This window comes from Carassius auratus, chromosome 40 (assembly GCF_003368295.1).
Source record: "Carassius auratus strain Wakin chromosome 40, ASM336829v1, whole genome shotgun sequence".
Classification (NCBI taxonomy): domain Eukaryota; kingdom Metazoa; phylum Chordata; class Actinopteri; order Cypriniformes; family Cyprinidae; genus Carassius; species Carassius auratus.
This window is the reverse complement of record NC_039282.1, coordinates 923,380-935,964: the sequence shown is the minus strand read 5'-3', so window position 1 is coordinate 935,964 and position 12,585 is coordinate 923,380. Positions and strand designations below refer to the sequence as shown.

Sequence of the window (12,585 nt, the reverse complement as noted above, 5' to 3'; positions counted from 1 at the left end):
CCTTCATCAGTAGGTCATTATCAAACACACATGCTGAATTATCGAAGAATCTTCATGTAGCTCTTTTCATAAAAACCGTGTTTGCTCTGTCAAGCTATAAAAAATTAAAAGTAAATATAACACCATATTGTTGAAACGGTAATCCATATGTCCTGAATTTAAATGTATTGCAGTATATATTTTAATAGATGAAATGCCAGTGTTGAGTGTTGAGTAATTTGGGATAATATTGTGTTTTTGCTTCTGTCCAGCAGCAGTCACTGTAGAATTTGTGATAAACTTTAACAAAACAACAACAACAAAAAGTGCCTAGTGCCAAAACCATGTTTTGTTTAAGCTGAGTATTACTAAATTAAAACTGTACATAATATGAACAATATCAGTGTGTAATTTTGACATCATATAGTCAGGGGATATTGTGGTCAGTAAAGCATTTTGGTGCTGATTTTGACGTGTGTTTGAGATCGTTGTCCTGCTGGTAGACTCTCCACAGCAGTCAGGTGTTCATTTAACATCTGTTGATATTTGAGTCCATGATGCTTTGATGCTAGGTCCAGGTCCTCTAGCTGAAGAACAGCCCCAAAACAGTAAAGACCCACCATTGCATTTAACTGTGGCCATGAGCTACATTTCCACATGACTTCCTCTCTGTGTACCAGACCCATCTCTGGTGTTTGTTGCCAGAATAAGCTCTGTGTTGGTTGAACCCCTTCCCATTTGAAGTTCCAGTAGCGTCTGTCTTACCCAAGACACTTGAGTTTGTTTTTGAATGAGAGTAGAGAAACTGTGGTGATGTGGGTGACGTCCGATTGTAGTTTTGGACACTTTCTGACCCCAAGACCCAACCAACTTCTGCAATCCTCCAGCTCTGATTCTTGGAGATTTTTTGACGTTGAAACCGCTGACAGTCTGTTGGTTAAAAACAGACTCACATCCTCTTCCAGGCTGATTCATAACACTTCCAGTTCACTGGGATTTCTTAACTATTGCCGTGATGGTGGGCATTTTCAGAGTTTTTGCTATTTTCTCACAGCCACTTCCCATTTTGTGAAGCTCAACAACGTTTTGCAGCACGTCACATCTGTTCTTTGATCTGACTCGCTGTGATGAGTCTGGCCTGTGTGGTACCTCATATTCAGATTTGGTTTTAGTCATAGTCTTTGATGAAAATGCCATTTAATTTTAACCATATTTTAGTCATCTGAAGAGTTATTTTTGTCGAATGTCATACCATTTTAGTCAACTAAATCTAAATCACTAGGTTCAGTGATGGGTTTAGTTACAGAGTAATACATTTATTAAGCATTTCTCAAAAATTTTCAAACTCTATATATTCCTGAATAAAACAATGGATATTTATCTAGTTGCATATATCATTTCTCAAACCCATTCCTAAGGTGTTTGCTCTGGGGAATAAGACATACGAGCACTACAACGCTATGGGAAAGTATGTGGACCAGAGAATGGCTGAGCTGGGAGCGCAGAGGATCTTTGACCTGGGAATGGGAGACGATGACGGGAAGTGAGTGAGGCTTTTACACTCTTCTGCATGATTATAATGTGTCCGACCATAATCGAGTTCCTTGACCTGAATTATGGACTGCCAAGTGCAACTCAAGGGATGATTAATTAGAAAACAATCATTCATAACAGAAAGTAGAGCTGGTTGATGAGGCCTAAAACATGGCATAATATTCATTATTCATAATTCATTACATTTACTCTGGAAGGAAATACTTTGGATGTGTCTGTACGCTCAACAGAGTAAGAAAGCTTTTAATTGAGGGCCCAGGAAATGCTTTTTATTTTTCTGCTTGATTCTATGTTTTACATTATATTTAATTTTTCTAGATTAATTTTTTTATGATTTAATAAAAATGTATAAGCAAACATTGCGTCTAATGAACTGCATAAAGCAGAAGAAGTTTAATCGATCTTTTAAAATGTAATGAAATGAAAAGAAAGTTTATAACAAAATGTTGCATTTCCATTTTTTGTGCACAGCATAAGTATATAAATTAAAATGGGGATAAAAAATTTTTTGTATTACTTTAAAAAGTAAATTTTATTATATATAAATATATTTGTCATAATTTCTTCAAGTTACACTGAGCTTTTATTTTGACGGGTTGAACATGCAGATGAGTTGTGTCTGTTATCAGGTTTGTTTCTGAGTGTTTGACTGTTAGATTCATCCACATAGAGTGAAAATGTACAGAGCTTATCATCCTTATCAATATTAAAGTGATGTGATATAGAGAGCGAAGCCTGTTGAGTTTCTCTCATCTATAATGCATTATTAACAAGGTTCAGACCGAATCTGTGTGTGTGTGTGTGTGTGTGTGTGTGTGCGCGTGTGAGTGTGTGTGTGTGTGTGTGTGTGCGTGTGTGTGTGAGTGTGTGCTCTTGTGGGTCTGTGTTCAGTCAGTTCTTGGTAATGTGAGGATGTTTTGTGGTTGTTTCTCGTCAGTCTCGAGGAGGATTTCGTGTCGTGGCGGGAGCAGTTCTGGCCGGCTGTGTGTGAACACTTTGGAGTGGAAGCAACGGGAGAAGAATCCAGGTCTGAATGCTCAATGATCTGTTCAGGGGCGTTTGTTCCTCTCTCCTCCTTTGTCAGTGGGTCACAGTGACCTGACCCGAGCGCCTGGCCTTCTCTGCTCATTAACATCACTTACAGGCCTTTCAGACTAGCTGAGGAAACGCTGGGTGCTGTTGTTTGTTGTCTCTCTCTCTAACACACACTCACACACTCTCTGTGTGTCTCAGCATCCGTCAGTACGAGCTGAAGGTACACAGCGATCTGAACATGAATAAGATCTACACTGGAGAGCTGGGACGCCTCAAGAGCTTCGAGAACCAGAAGCCGTGAGTACAGCACTTCATTCACTTTCTCATGCTGCATTCAGTCAGTCCTCCAGGAGAGAAGAAAGCTCTCTCAAACTGAATCATTACGTGTTCTGTGGGAATTAAATATACAGTAAGGACATATTTCTTATTATAACTTCTTTGTTCTGGTGATCATGTATGTTCAGATCATAAATGTGCTCAATCATCATCATCAGACTGACAGCAGCTTCATCTCAAGCCCCTCCCACATTTACAGATCACAGATCAACTTGATCAGACGCAGACAGAATATTTGTTGAAGATACTTTTAGATATGTTAACTTTAGCCGTTATTAATAACTGAGCACTAATATTAAGTGAGCAGCAAATGGTTTCTGAAGATCATGTGACACTGAAGACTGGAGGAATGATGCTGAAAATACAGCGGAGCATCAGAGAAATACATTACACTTTAACACAGATTCACACAGAAAACAGATGTTTACAACTGTAATATTTAACAATATTCGTTTTTTAAGCACATAACTGTCCTTGGCTTAGCAGAAGAGATTTAAAAGTCATAAACTCTTTAAAACTCTTTTTTTTGTTTTTCTTTTGACAAATACTGTGTATGTATAGTGTGTTGATTTAAGAGAAAAATCTCAGAAGGGGGGACTTTGACATGTTCAGGCAGAAACCAGCATAAAACAAGCACATGGACAGCATTACAGCAAACAATGATGGACCATACTCCGTATACACACACACACACACACGGGATGGGCTAAGAAGCTAAACAAGATAACAAGACACAGCTGGGGAGACTAATCAGGAGGAAACAATTAACAAACGGACCACAGACAATGCACAGGAAACACTTCAATAATAAAACTCCAGACAAGACACAGGGAACATGTAAACACTCTTGACATCTGGCAAACACAACCACTAAAGCCCGTGGAGGCTGGTCACAATGCAAGTTTAATGTTTTCAGGATAAATAACCAGTGGGCAAATGACACAGGATTATGTTTATTGATTTGAGAGTAGCAGAAATCACGATCAGAGTTAAAATAGGATAGGATAGAAGTCATGGTTCACTGTCTGTAATTCATCGTCTGTTCTCACAGGCCTTTCGACTCGAAGAACCCTTTCCTGGCTCCGGTCACTGTGAACCGCAAGCTCAACAAGGCCGGGGACAGACACCTGATGCACCTGGAGCTGGACATCACTGGCTCCAAAATCAGGTCACACACAGTACACCAGGACAGAACCAGCAATAATCAGCCAAATCACCAAACATTCCCCCTAATATTGATGTTCATGATGCTGCTCTTACAGTGCTCATTTATGTCAAAATAATGAATATATGACTATTTACACCTCTATTGGGTTAGACTTTATTTTAGTGTCCTTGATATTTAAGTAAAGAGAGAAAATGTACTTGCCATATGGTTAGGGTTAGGGATTGATTTAGGGTTAGTTGCATGTAATTATGCATAATTTATTGTTATTACTATAAAAAAATAAAGATACCCTGTAGGTTTTCTTCTTTTTTCAATCTTAACCACCTAAAATAAGGTCCAAAAATAATCTTTAAGTATGTTTCGGTGCAGGATTGTGTCTTTTTCACATTTTAACTCCTTCCAAGTACCTTTTATATCAGGTGTAACTTTGTAAACTAAACTGATCTGATAAAAATCAGTAACGAGAACATCTTGTGAATGCTCGATTCCATAAAAATTAAAAAAACAAAAGTTTCAAATGTGTAACCATGATTATTTAAGATGACATTACTGTATGTTTTAACAACAGATATGTTATGAGTCATTTGCCGAGAGTTAATAATAAATAAGAATAAATGTGGATATAATTAGAAATTAATCATAGCGATGTTTGATATAAAACAAAGAACCTTTATATAATGCATTATAAAACAAATATGAAAACACTTTATTGTATGAACCAATTCTGTCTATTAACTAGTTGCTTATTAGCATGCATATTGAAAAGTGGTTGGCGCCGATACAGGATGGCTGCCTCCGTGACGAGCTCCGCATATGTTTTTGTGTTTTTGTTAGTTTGTCCTGTCTTTAGTTATATTCCTGCCATCAGTTTCACCAGGGAAGAACTGCTGAACATTCGGCAGAACACACCACAGGATATTTTACCGGATTTCAATTATTCAGACGTTTTACTGAACGTTGTTATCGGAGGAGCGGCGGCGCTGATCAAGCGCTTCAGGACGCGCAGACGGGGGAAGCGAGCGGGAGCGCTCGTCAGACTCAGGAAGCGCGGATTTCGAACGCCGTTGCCTAGCATCCATCTGGCAAATCTCCGCTCTCTACCCAACAAAACGGACGAACTCCTTCTGCTCTCTCGGACAAATAAGGATTTCACACACTCTGCTGCTCTGTGTTTCACGGAAACCTGGCTGAATGACACCATACCGGACAGCGCGCTCGATCTGCCGGGCTTTCAGCTGTTTAGAGCGGATCGTGACACAGAATCAACGGGGAAATCGCGTGGTGGCGGGACATGCTTTTACATCAATGAACGGTGGTGTACAGATGTAACTGTGTTAAAGAAGACGTGCTGCTCAAATCTCGAAACACTCTTCATTAACTGCAAGCCGTTCTATTCGCCGCGGGAGTTTCACTCGTTCATTCTGGTCAGTGTTTACATCCATCCTCAAGCGCATGTGAGCTCAGCTTTACAGAAACTCGCTGATCAGATCACAGACACAGAACAACAACACCCTGACTCTGTTTTAATCATTCTCTGGGACTTTAATAAAGCCAATCTGTCCCGTGAACTGCCAAAATACAGACAGCATGTTACTTGTCCCACAAGAGACAGTAATATATTGGATCACTGTTACACCACAATAAAGGATGCATTTCATTCTGTTCCACGAGCAGCTTTGGGACGTTCTGATCACTGTCTGGTTCATCTTATACCGTCCTACAGGCAGAAACTAAAATCTGCTAAACCTGTATCAAGGACTGTAAAAAGATGGACTAATGAAGCAGAGCAGGATTTACAATCTTGTTTTGACCTCACTGATTGGAGTGTTTTTGAAGCTGCTGCCACCGATCTGCATGAACTCACAGAGACCGTAACATCATATATCAGTTTCTGTGAGGATATGTGTATTCCTACAAAGACTCAACTAATTTACAATAATGACAAACCGTGGTTCACTGCAAAACTCAGACAGCTCCGTCAGGCCAAAGAAGATGCTTACGTGAAGGGGGACAATGTCTTGTATAAACAGGCTAAATACACATTGGAAAAGGAGATCAAAGTGGCAAAGAGGAATTATTCTGAAAAAATAAGGACTCAGTTCACTTCCAACGACTCCGCATCAGTGTGGAAAAGTCTAAAGAACATCACCAATTACAAGACACCACCCCCCAGCACCGTAGAGAATCAACGACTGGCAGACGATCTGAACGAGTTTTACTGCAGGTTTGAAAGAACACCCATCACCTGCCCTGAACGCCTCCCCACACAACCATTCACACCATTCACAACTCCTGCAACCAGCCCTGAATGCCTCTCCAAACTACCGTTCACACCATTAACAGCTCCTGCAACCCATCCTGAACACCTCTCCAATCAAGCACTCTCACCATTCTCACCTCCTGCATCCCCCCTCTCCCCCACACCTGCAATTCAGATCAGCGAGGATGCGGTGCGCCAGGTCTTCCGGAAGCAGAAAAGGAAAAAAGCACCAGGCCCAGATTGTGTTACACCAGCCTGTCTGAAATCCTGTGCTGACCAGCTGGCCCCCATCTTCACACAGATCTTCAACAGATCGCTGGAGCTGTGCGAAGTCCCTTCATGCCTCAAACGTTCCACCATCATCCCCATCCCTAAGAAACCCAAAATTACAGTACTAAATGACTACAGGCCTGTGGCTCTAACGTCTGTAGTCATGAAGTCATTTGAAAAACTGGTGCTGGCCCACCTGAAGGACATCACTGGGCCCTTGCTGGATCCTCTTCAGTTTGCCTACAGAGCAAACAGGTCTGTGGACGATGCAGTAAACATTGGACTGCATTATGTTCTGCAACACCTAGACAGACCGGGGACTTATGTGAGGATCCTGTTTGTGGACTTCAGCTCGGCCTTCAACACGATCATCCCAAACCTCCTCCTGCCCAAACTATCTCATCTCTCCGTGCCCACCTCCATCTGTCAGTGGATCAACAGCTTCCTGACAGACAGGCAGCAGCTAGTGAGGCTGGGAAAATACACATCCAGCACCCGTACAATCAGCACCGGAGCTCCCCAGGGCTGCGTTCTCTCCCCACTGCTCTTCTCCCTGTACACCAACGATTGCACGTCTAAGGACCCCTCTGTCAAGCTCCTGAAGTTTGCAGATGACACCACACTCATCGGCCTCATTCAGGATGGTGACGAGTCTGCTTACAGACAGGAGGTTAAAGAGCTGGCTGTCTGGTGCAGTCTCAACAACCTGGAGCTTAACACCCTCAAAACAGTGGAGATGATCGTGGACTTCAGGAGAAACCCCCCTGCACTCCCCCTACTCACCATCATGAACAGCACTGTGACTGCAATGGAGTCATTCAGGTTCCTGGGCACCACTATCTCTCAGGACCTGAAGTGGGACATTCACATTGACTCCATTGTGAAAAAGGCCCAGCAGAGGTTGTACTTTCTCCGCCAGCTGAGGAAGTTTAACCTGCCACAGGAGCTGCTGAAACAGTTCTACTCCACCATCATTGAATCCATCCTCTGCACTTCAGTAACTGTCTGGTTCAGCTCAGCTTCTAAATCTGACCTCAGAAGACTACAGAGGGTAGTCCGGACTGCTGAGCGAATCATCGGTTCAACTCTCCCATCTATTCAAGAACTGTACTTATCCAGAGTGAGCAAAAGGGCTGTCAAAATCACTCTGGACCCCTCACATCCAGCACACTCCCTCTTTGAACTGTTGCCATCTGGTCGACGCTACAGAGCACTGAGCACTAGAACGACCAGACACAGGACCAGTTTCTTCCCTCAGGCAATTCATCTTATGAACAGCTGACAATAATGGCGAACACACTACACTTTATATTTATATACACACACACTTATTTATCTAACACACATACTTAGTATACACTTAAATTTTGCACACAATATATATGTACATACATAACTTCACTTTGTAATATACCTGCCTACAATTGTCATTTGTATATTGTCATTCACTGTCTACATATTTGTATTTTTTATTCTTTTATTATGTGTTTTATGTTTTGTCGCTGTCATTCTGTTGTACTGCGGAGCTTCTGTCACGAAAACAAATTCCTCGTATGTGTAAACATACCTGGCAATAAAGCTCATTCATAAAGCTCATTCATTCATATTACTAGCATATTAGCAGTTTAATGCATATTAATGCCTTATTCTAGATCATTCAACCCTATTTAATCATACCTAAACTCAAAGAGATAGTTCACCCAAAAATAAAAGCTACCCCATGATTTACTCACCCTCAAGCCATCCTAGATATATAGGACTTTCTTCTTTCAGACGAATCCAATCTGAGTTTTATAAAACAAATCCTGTCTCTTCCAAGCTTTATAATGGCAGTGAATGGGTGTTAATAATCATAAGTCCAACAGAAGTCCAATAAACTGCTGCTTCATTATTAATATGCAGTAGTTAGGAGTTAATGAGGCAAAAGTCATAGTTAATAGTGAAAATTGGTCCCCAAAATAAAGTGTATAAATATAATAAAATATAAACAATTCTATGCAGTGTAAGTTAATACGCAAATATTTGTCCATTTAAATGGACCTTTGGTATCTTTATTGATTTTTGAAGAGATAAGGAAGACCGGTGTGAACTGTAGTAACTGCATTCAACATATTGAACATTTTTTTGTTTATACATCGGTTTTAACTCTTTTTAAACTGCTTACTAATCACTAATGATGAAATGTGTGTGCAGGTATGAATCGGGAGACCATGTGGCTGTGTATCCCATCAATGACAGCGTCATCGTCAACAGGATCGGTGAGGTGCTCGGTGTGGACCTGGACACTGTTATCTCGCTCAACAACCTCGACGGTACGACACGAACCCTTCAGCCGCTCAGTCATGTCTGTAGTAGTCAGGATTACTAAAGCTGTGTCGCTGAAGTATATTTCTGTCATGACAACTCTCGGAGGGATTAGGATGGTAATATATTTGACAGTGTTGATGTAATTGGTCTCTCAACACATCCACAACATGCTGCTGAGAGCATGTAAGAAATGCTGCTGCTGCTGCACATATAACACATATGAATAACCTGCATATAGCATACATGAATCACCTCGTAGCAGATCTATACAGGTGGAGCTGGGGAAGGAGGAGGGTTTCTGAAGCCAGCTGCACTGCTACAGCAAGCACTAGTCATAAATTTGAATGCTGAGCAGCGAGCTCATTGGCTACCGATGCAGGAGAGAACCAATCAGCTGTCCCATGTGATAATGATGTCATTCGGTCAGACTGAGTTAGACCTATGGGACTGCGCCATCTAGAGTTTCATGCCACAAGTTTGTGTTTGTGTGTGTTTCCTTCCAGAGGAGTCCAATAAGAAGCATCCGTTCCCGTGTCCCACCACGTACCGCACCGCTCTGACCCACTATCTGGACATCACCAATCCTCCGCGCACAAACGTGCTTTATGAACTGGCACAGTACGCCACTGACCCCAAAGAGCAGGAGAACATGAAGAAGATGGCCTCCTCCTCGCCCGAGGGCAAGGTAAGATCACCCACACTACTATTAATATAAACCACACTCAGTGATTTAGGATCATACTGTGATATAATGACATTAGAAGAGCTTCAGTGTTACCAAAAGCACTGTTTTTACTAATCGTGTTAGTGATACTGTCACTGAGGCCTAGTGTTTACACAACAGTAGAATGACTAACTTTGATATCTTGAATTATATTGATTTATAAAGCTGATAGTTTATCCTTGATTCTGATTGGCTGAGTTGTAAATTACTCTACAAACACACACCTTTGTTTACTTCTGTGTGTTGCTCGGCAACCACTTTGTTGCTACCACAACTGTTTCTGAACAGCTACATTGTTTGGCGATCACTTTATTTGCCATTTTATTTTGAGAAACCTAACTACATATGGTACAGACCAAAAGTTTGGAAACATTACTATTTTTAATGTTTTTAAAAGAAGTTTCTTCTGCTCATCAAGCCTGCATTTATTTGATAAAAAATACAGATTTTTTTTTATATTGTGATATATTATTACAATTTAAAATAATAGTTTTCTATTTGAATATACTTTAAAAAAAAATAATTTATTCCTGTGATGCAAAGCTGAATTTCAGCATCATTACTCCAGTCTTCAGTAACATCAGTCGATCACATGATCATTTAGAAATCATTCTAATATTCTGATTTATTATGAGTGTTGGAAACAGTTCTGCTGTCGAATATATTTGATCAATAAAAGGTTAAAAAGAACTGCATTTATTCAAAATAATAAAAGAAAAAAAGTCTAATAATATATTTTCTTTACTATCACTTTTCACTTTTTATCAATTTAACACATCCTTGCTGAATAAAAGTATTGATTTTATTTAAAAAAAGAAAGAAATTACTGAATTAAATTACTAAATTACTGACCAGTAGTGTATATTATTACAAAATATTTATTTTAAAAACAATATAAAAAATATATATATATTCATCAAAGTATCACATGTTCTGAAAAAATATTAAGCAGCAGAACTGTTTCCAACTTTGAATCAAAGTTTGAATCATCATTAGAATGATTTCTAAAGGATCACGTGATAATGATCCTAAAAATTCAGCTTTGCATCACAGAAATAAATGATCATTTAAAGTATAATAAATTATTTCATCAATATTTATTAATATTTTAAATTGTAATAATGTTTCACAATATTACAGTTTTTTTCTGTATTTTTGATCAAATAAATGCAGGCTTGATGAGCAGAAGAAACTTCTTTCAAAAACATTAAAAATAGTAATGTTTCCAAACTGTTGGTCTGTACTGTATCTAGAATAACCATTTTATAAAAGCAATAATCCCTGTGAAGCCGTGGTTTACAGTGAATTTTTAACAGCTAAGCTCTGCTTCACGTTGAACCTGACGGTCCTTAGCTGTTATAAATTCACCGAAACCACGGCTTCACAGAGATTACTGCTTTATTATGGCACTGCAGGGGAAAACTGGCTCAACCTTAAATGCATAAATGTTAGGTTTTTATTAAAACACTTCTGCTGCAGTGTGAAAGCCGACAGTTTTCCTGACTCTGTCTTGGTCTTCTCTCAGGCGCTGTACCAGAGCTGGGTGCTGGACTCCTGCAGGAATATTTTGGCTATTCTGGAGGATCTTCCGTCTCTGCGGCCGCCCATCGATCACCTGTGTGAGCTCCTGCCTCGACTGCAGGCACGCTACTACTCCATCGCATCCTCCTCCAAGGTCAGAGACCGTTTACTGTAGAGTCAAAGATGGACAGCGTGTGTATTTGTTTCCTACAGATAATGATCATTCACCTGTTGAGCTTCAGTGTACCGTGTGATTTTTAGTGGTTTTTATTTAGATGACTCAGACAAACAGAGCAGTTACACACTTTAGCATTAAATTAAATAAGTGGTGTTTTCTGCCGGAGACAGGTTCATCCCAACAGCATCCACATCTGTGCTGTAGTGGTGGAGTACCAGACCAAGACCGGTCGGGTCAATAAAGGGGTCGCCACTAACTGGCTGAAGAACAAGACGCCAACAGACAACGGACACAAGGCCACGGTGCCCATGTACATCCGCAAGTCTCAGTTCCGGCTGCCCTTCAAGTCCACGAACCCTGTCATCATGATCGGCCCGGGCACCGGCATCGCCCCCTTCATGGGCTTCGTCCAGGAGCGCGGCTGGCTCAAAGAACAGGGTAAGACTTCTGCTGTCCTGTGCTTCCTCTGTCTCAAGGTTTGTCAGGATTTCATCAGCATCACAATCACATGAGGCTAAGGAGGCTGAGCCTTCTCTCCCATCCTTATTCCAGTCAGTCGTCGTGAAATTAGGATGTTGATTTCCTGTTTGTAGGTAAGGAGGTTGGAGAGACGGTGTTGTACTACGGCTGCCGTCACAAGAACGAGGACTTCCTGTACCAAGAGGAACTGAAGGAGTTTGAGAAGACCGGAGTCCTGACGGAGCTCAACGTAGCTTTCTCCAGAGACCAGACTGAGAAGGTAGCGCTCATGCTAGGCTACACGTCTAGCTCACTTTGGCCCACAATCAATTAATCTCTCCCAAAATATCTCTGGTAACCGAGAGCCAAAAGTATTCAGCACGTCCTCTCTGTAGCATAACAGACATATTAGTCAAAGATGAAGTCAACATTCATAACCATCTGTTTTATAAATTGTGTTAAACTAAGGCGGTCAAGCGATTACAATTTTAAATCGAATTAATTACATGATGTGCATATTAATTAATCGAATTATCTGCAATTACCCAAAACATTTTTTTTTAAACCATTAATGTTCAATAAAAAAAAAGGAATAGACTTTAGAAATCATTTTTGCATTCATCAAAAGTTCCACTTCAGAGGCTAAACTTAATAAATATAAAAATAAATTATTTATATTTACGCTATGAGATTAATGGCTTTTAAATGGAAAGTAATGTGTTTAAAAAATGAAAATTGAAATGTATTTTTTAAAATAAAATGATATTCTATATATGAAAATCCAACAGAAGGTG

General features: G+C 40.2%; 1 protein-coding gene across 3 annotated transcripts in view; it reads left to right on the top strand.

The window, feature by feature from the left end:
* LOC113058193 (NADPH--cytochrome P450 reductase-like) overlaps positions 1-12,585 on the top strand; it is a 29,620-nt gene that overhangs the window by 15,662 nt on the left and 1,373 nt on the right. For all 3 annotated transcript variants that reach the window (XM_026225869.1, XM_026225868.1, XM_026225870.1), the window contains 9 exons: positions 1,398-1,522; positions 2,471-2,560; positions 2,767-2,865; positions 3,956-4,072; positions 8,796-8,914; positions 9,413-9,594; positions 11,159-11,308; positions 11,503-11,770; positions 11,926-12,071. In XM_026225869.1, coding sequence (XP_026081654.1) covers positions 1,398-1,522; positions 2,471-2,560; positions 2,767-2,865; positions 3,956-4,072; positions 8,796-8,914; positions 9,413-9,594; positions 11,159-11,308; positions 11,503-11,770; positions 11,926-12,071 — 1,296 coding nt within the window. The remainder of the gene's footprint in view (positions 1-1,397; positions 1,523-2,470; positions 2,561-2,766; positions 2,866-3,955; positions 4,073-8,795; positions 8,915-9,412; positions 9,595-11,158; positions 11,309-11,502; positions 11,771-11,925; positions 12,072-12,585) is intronic.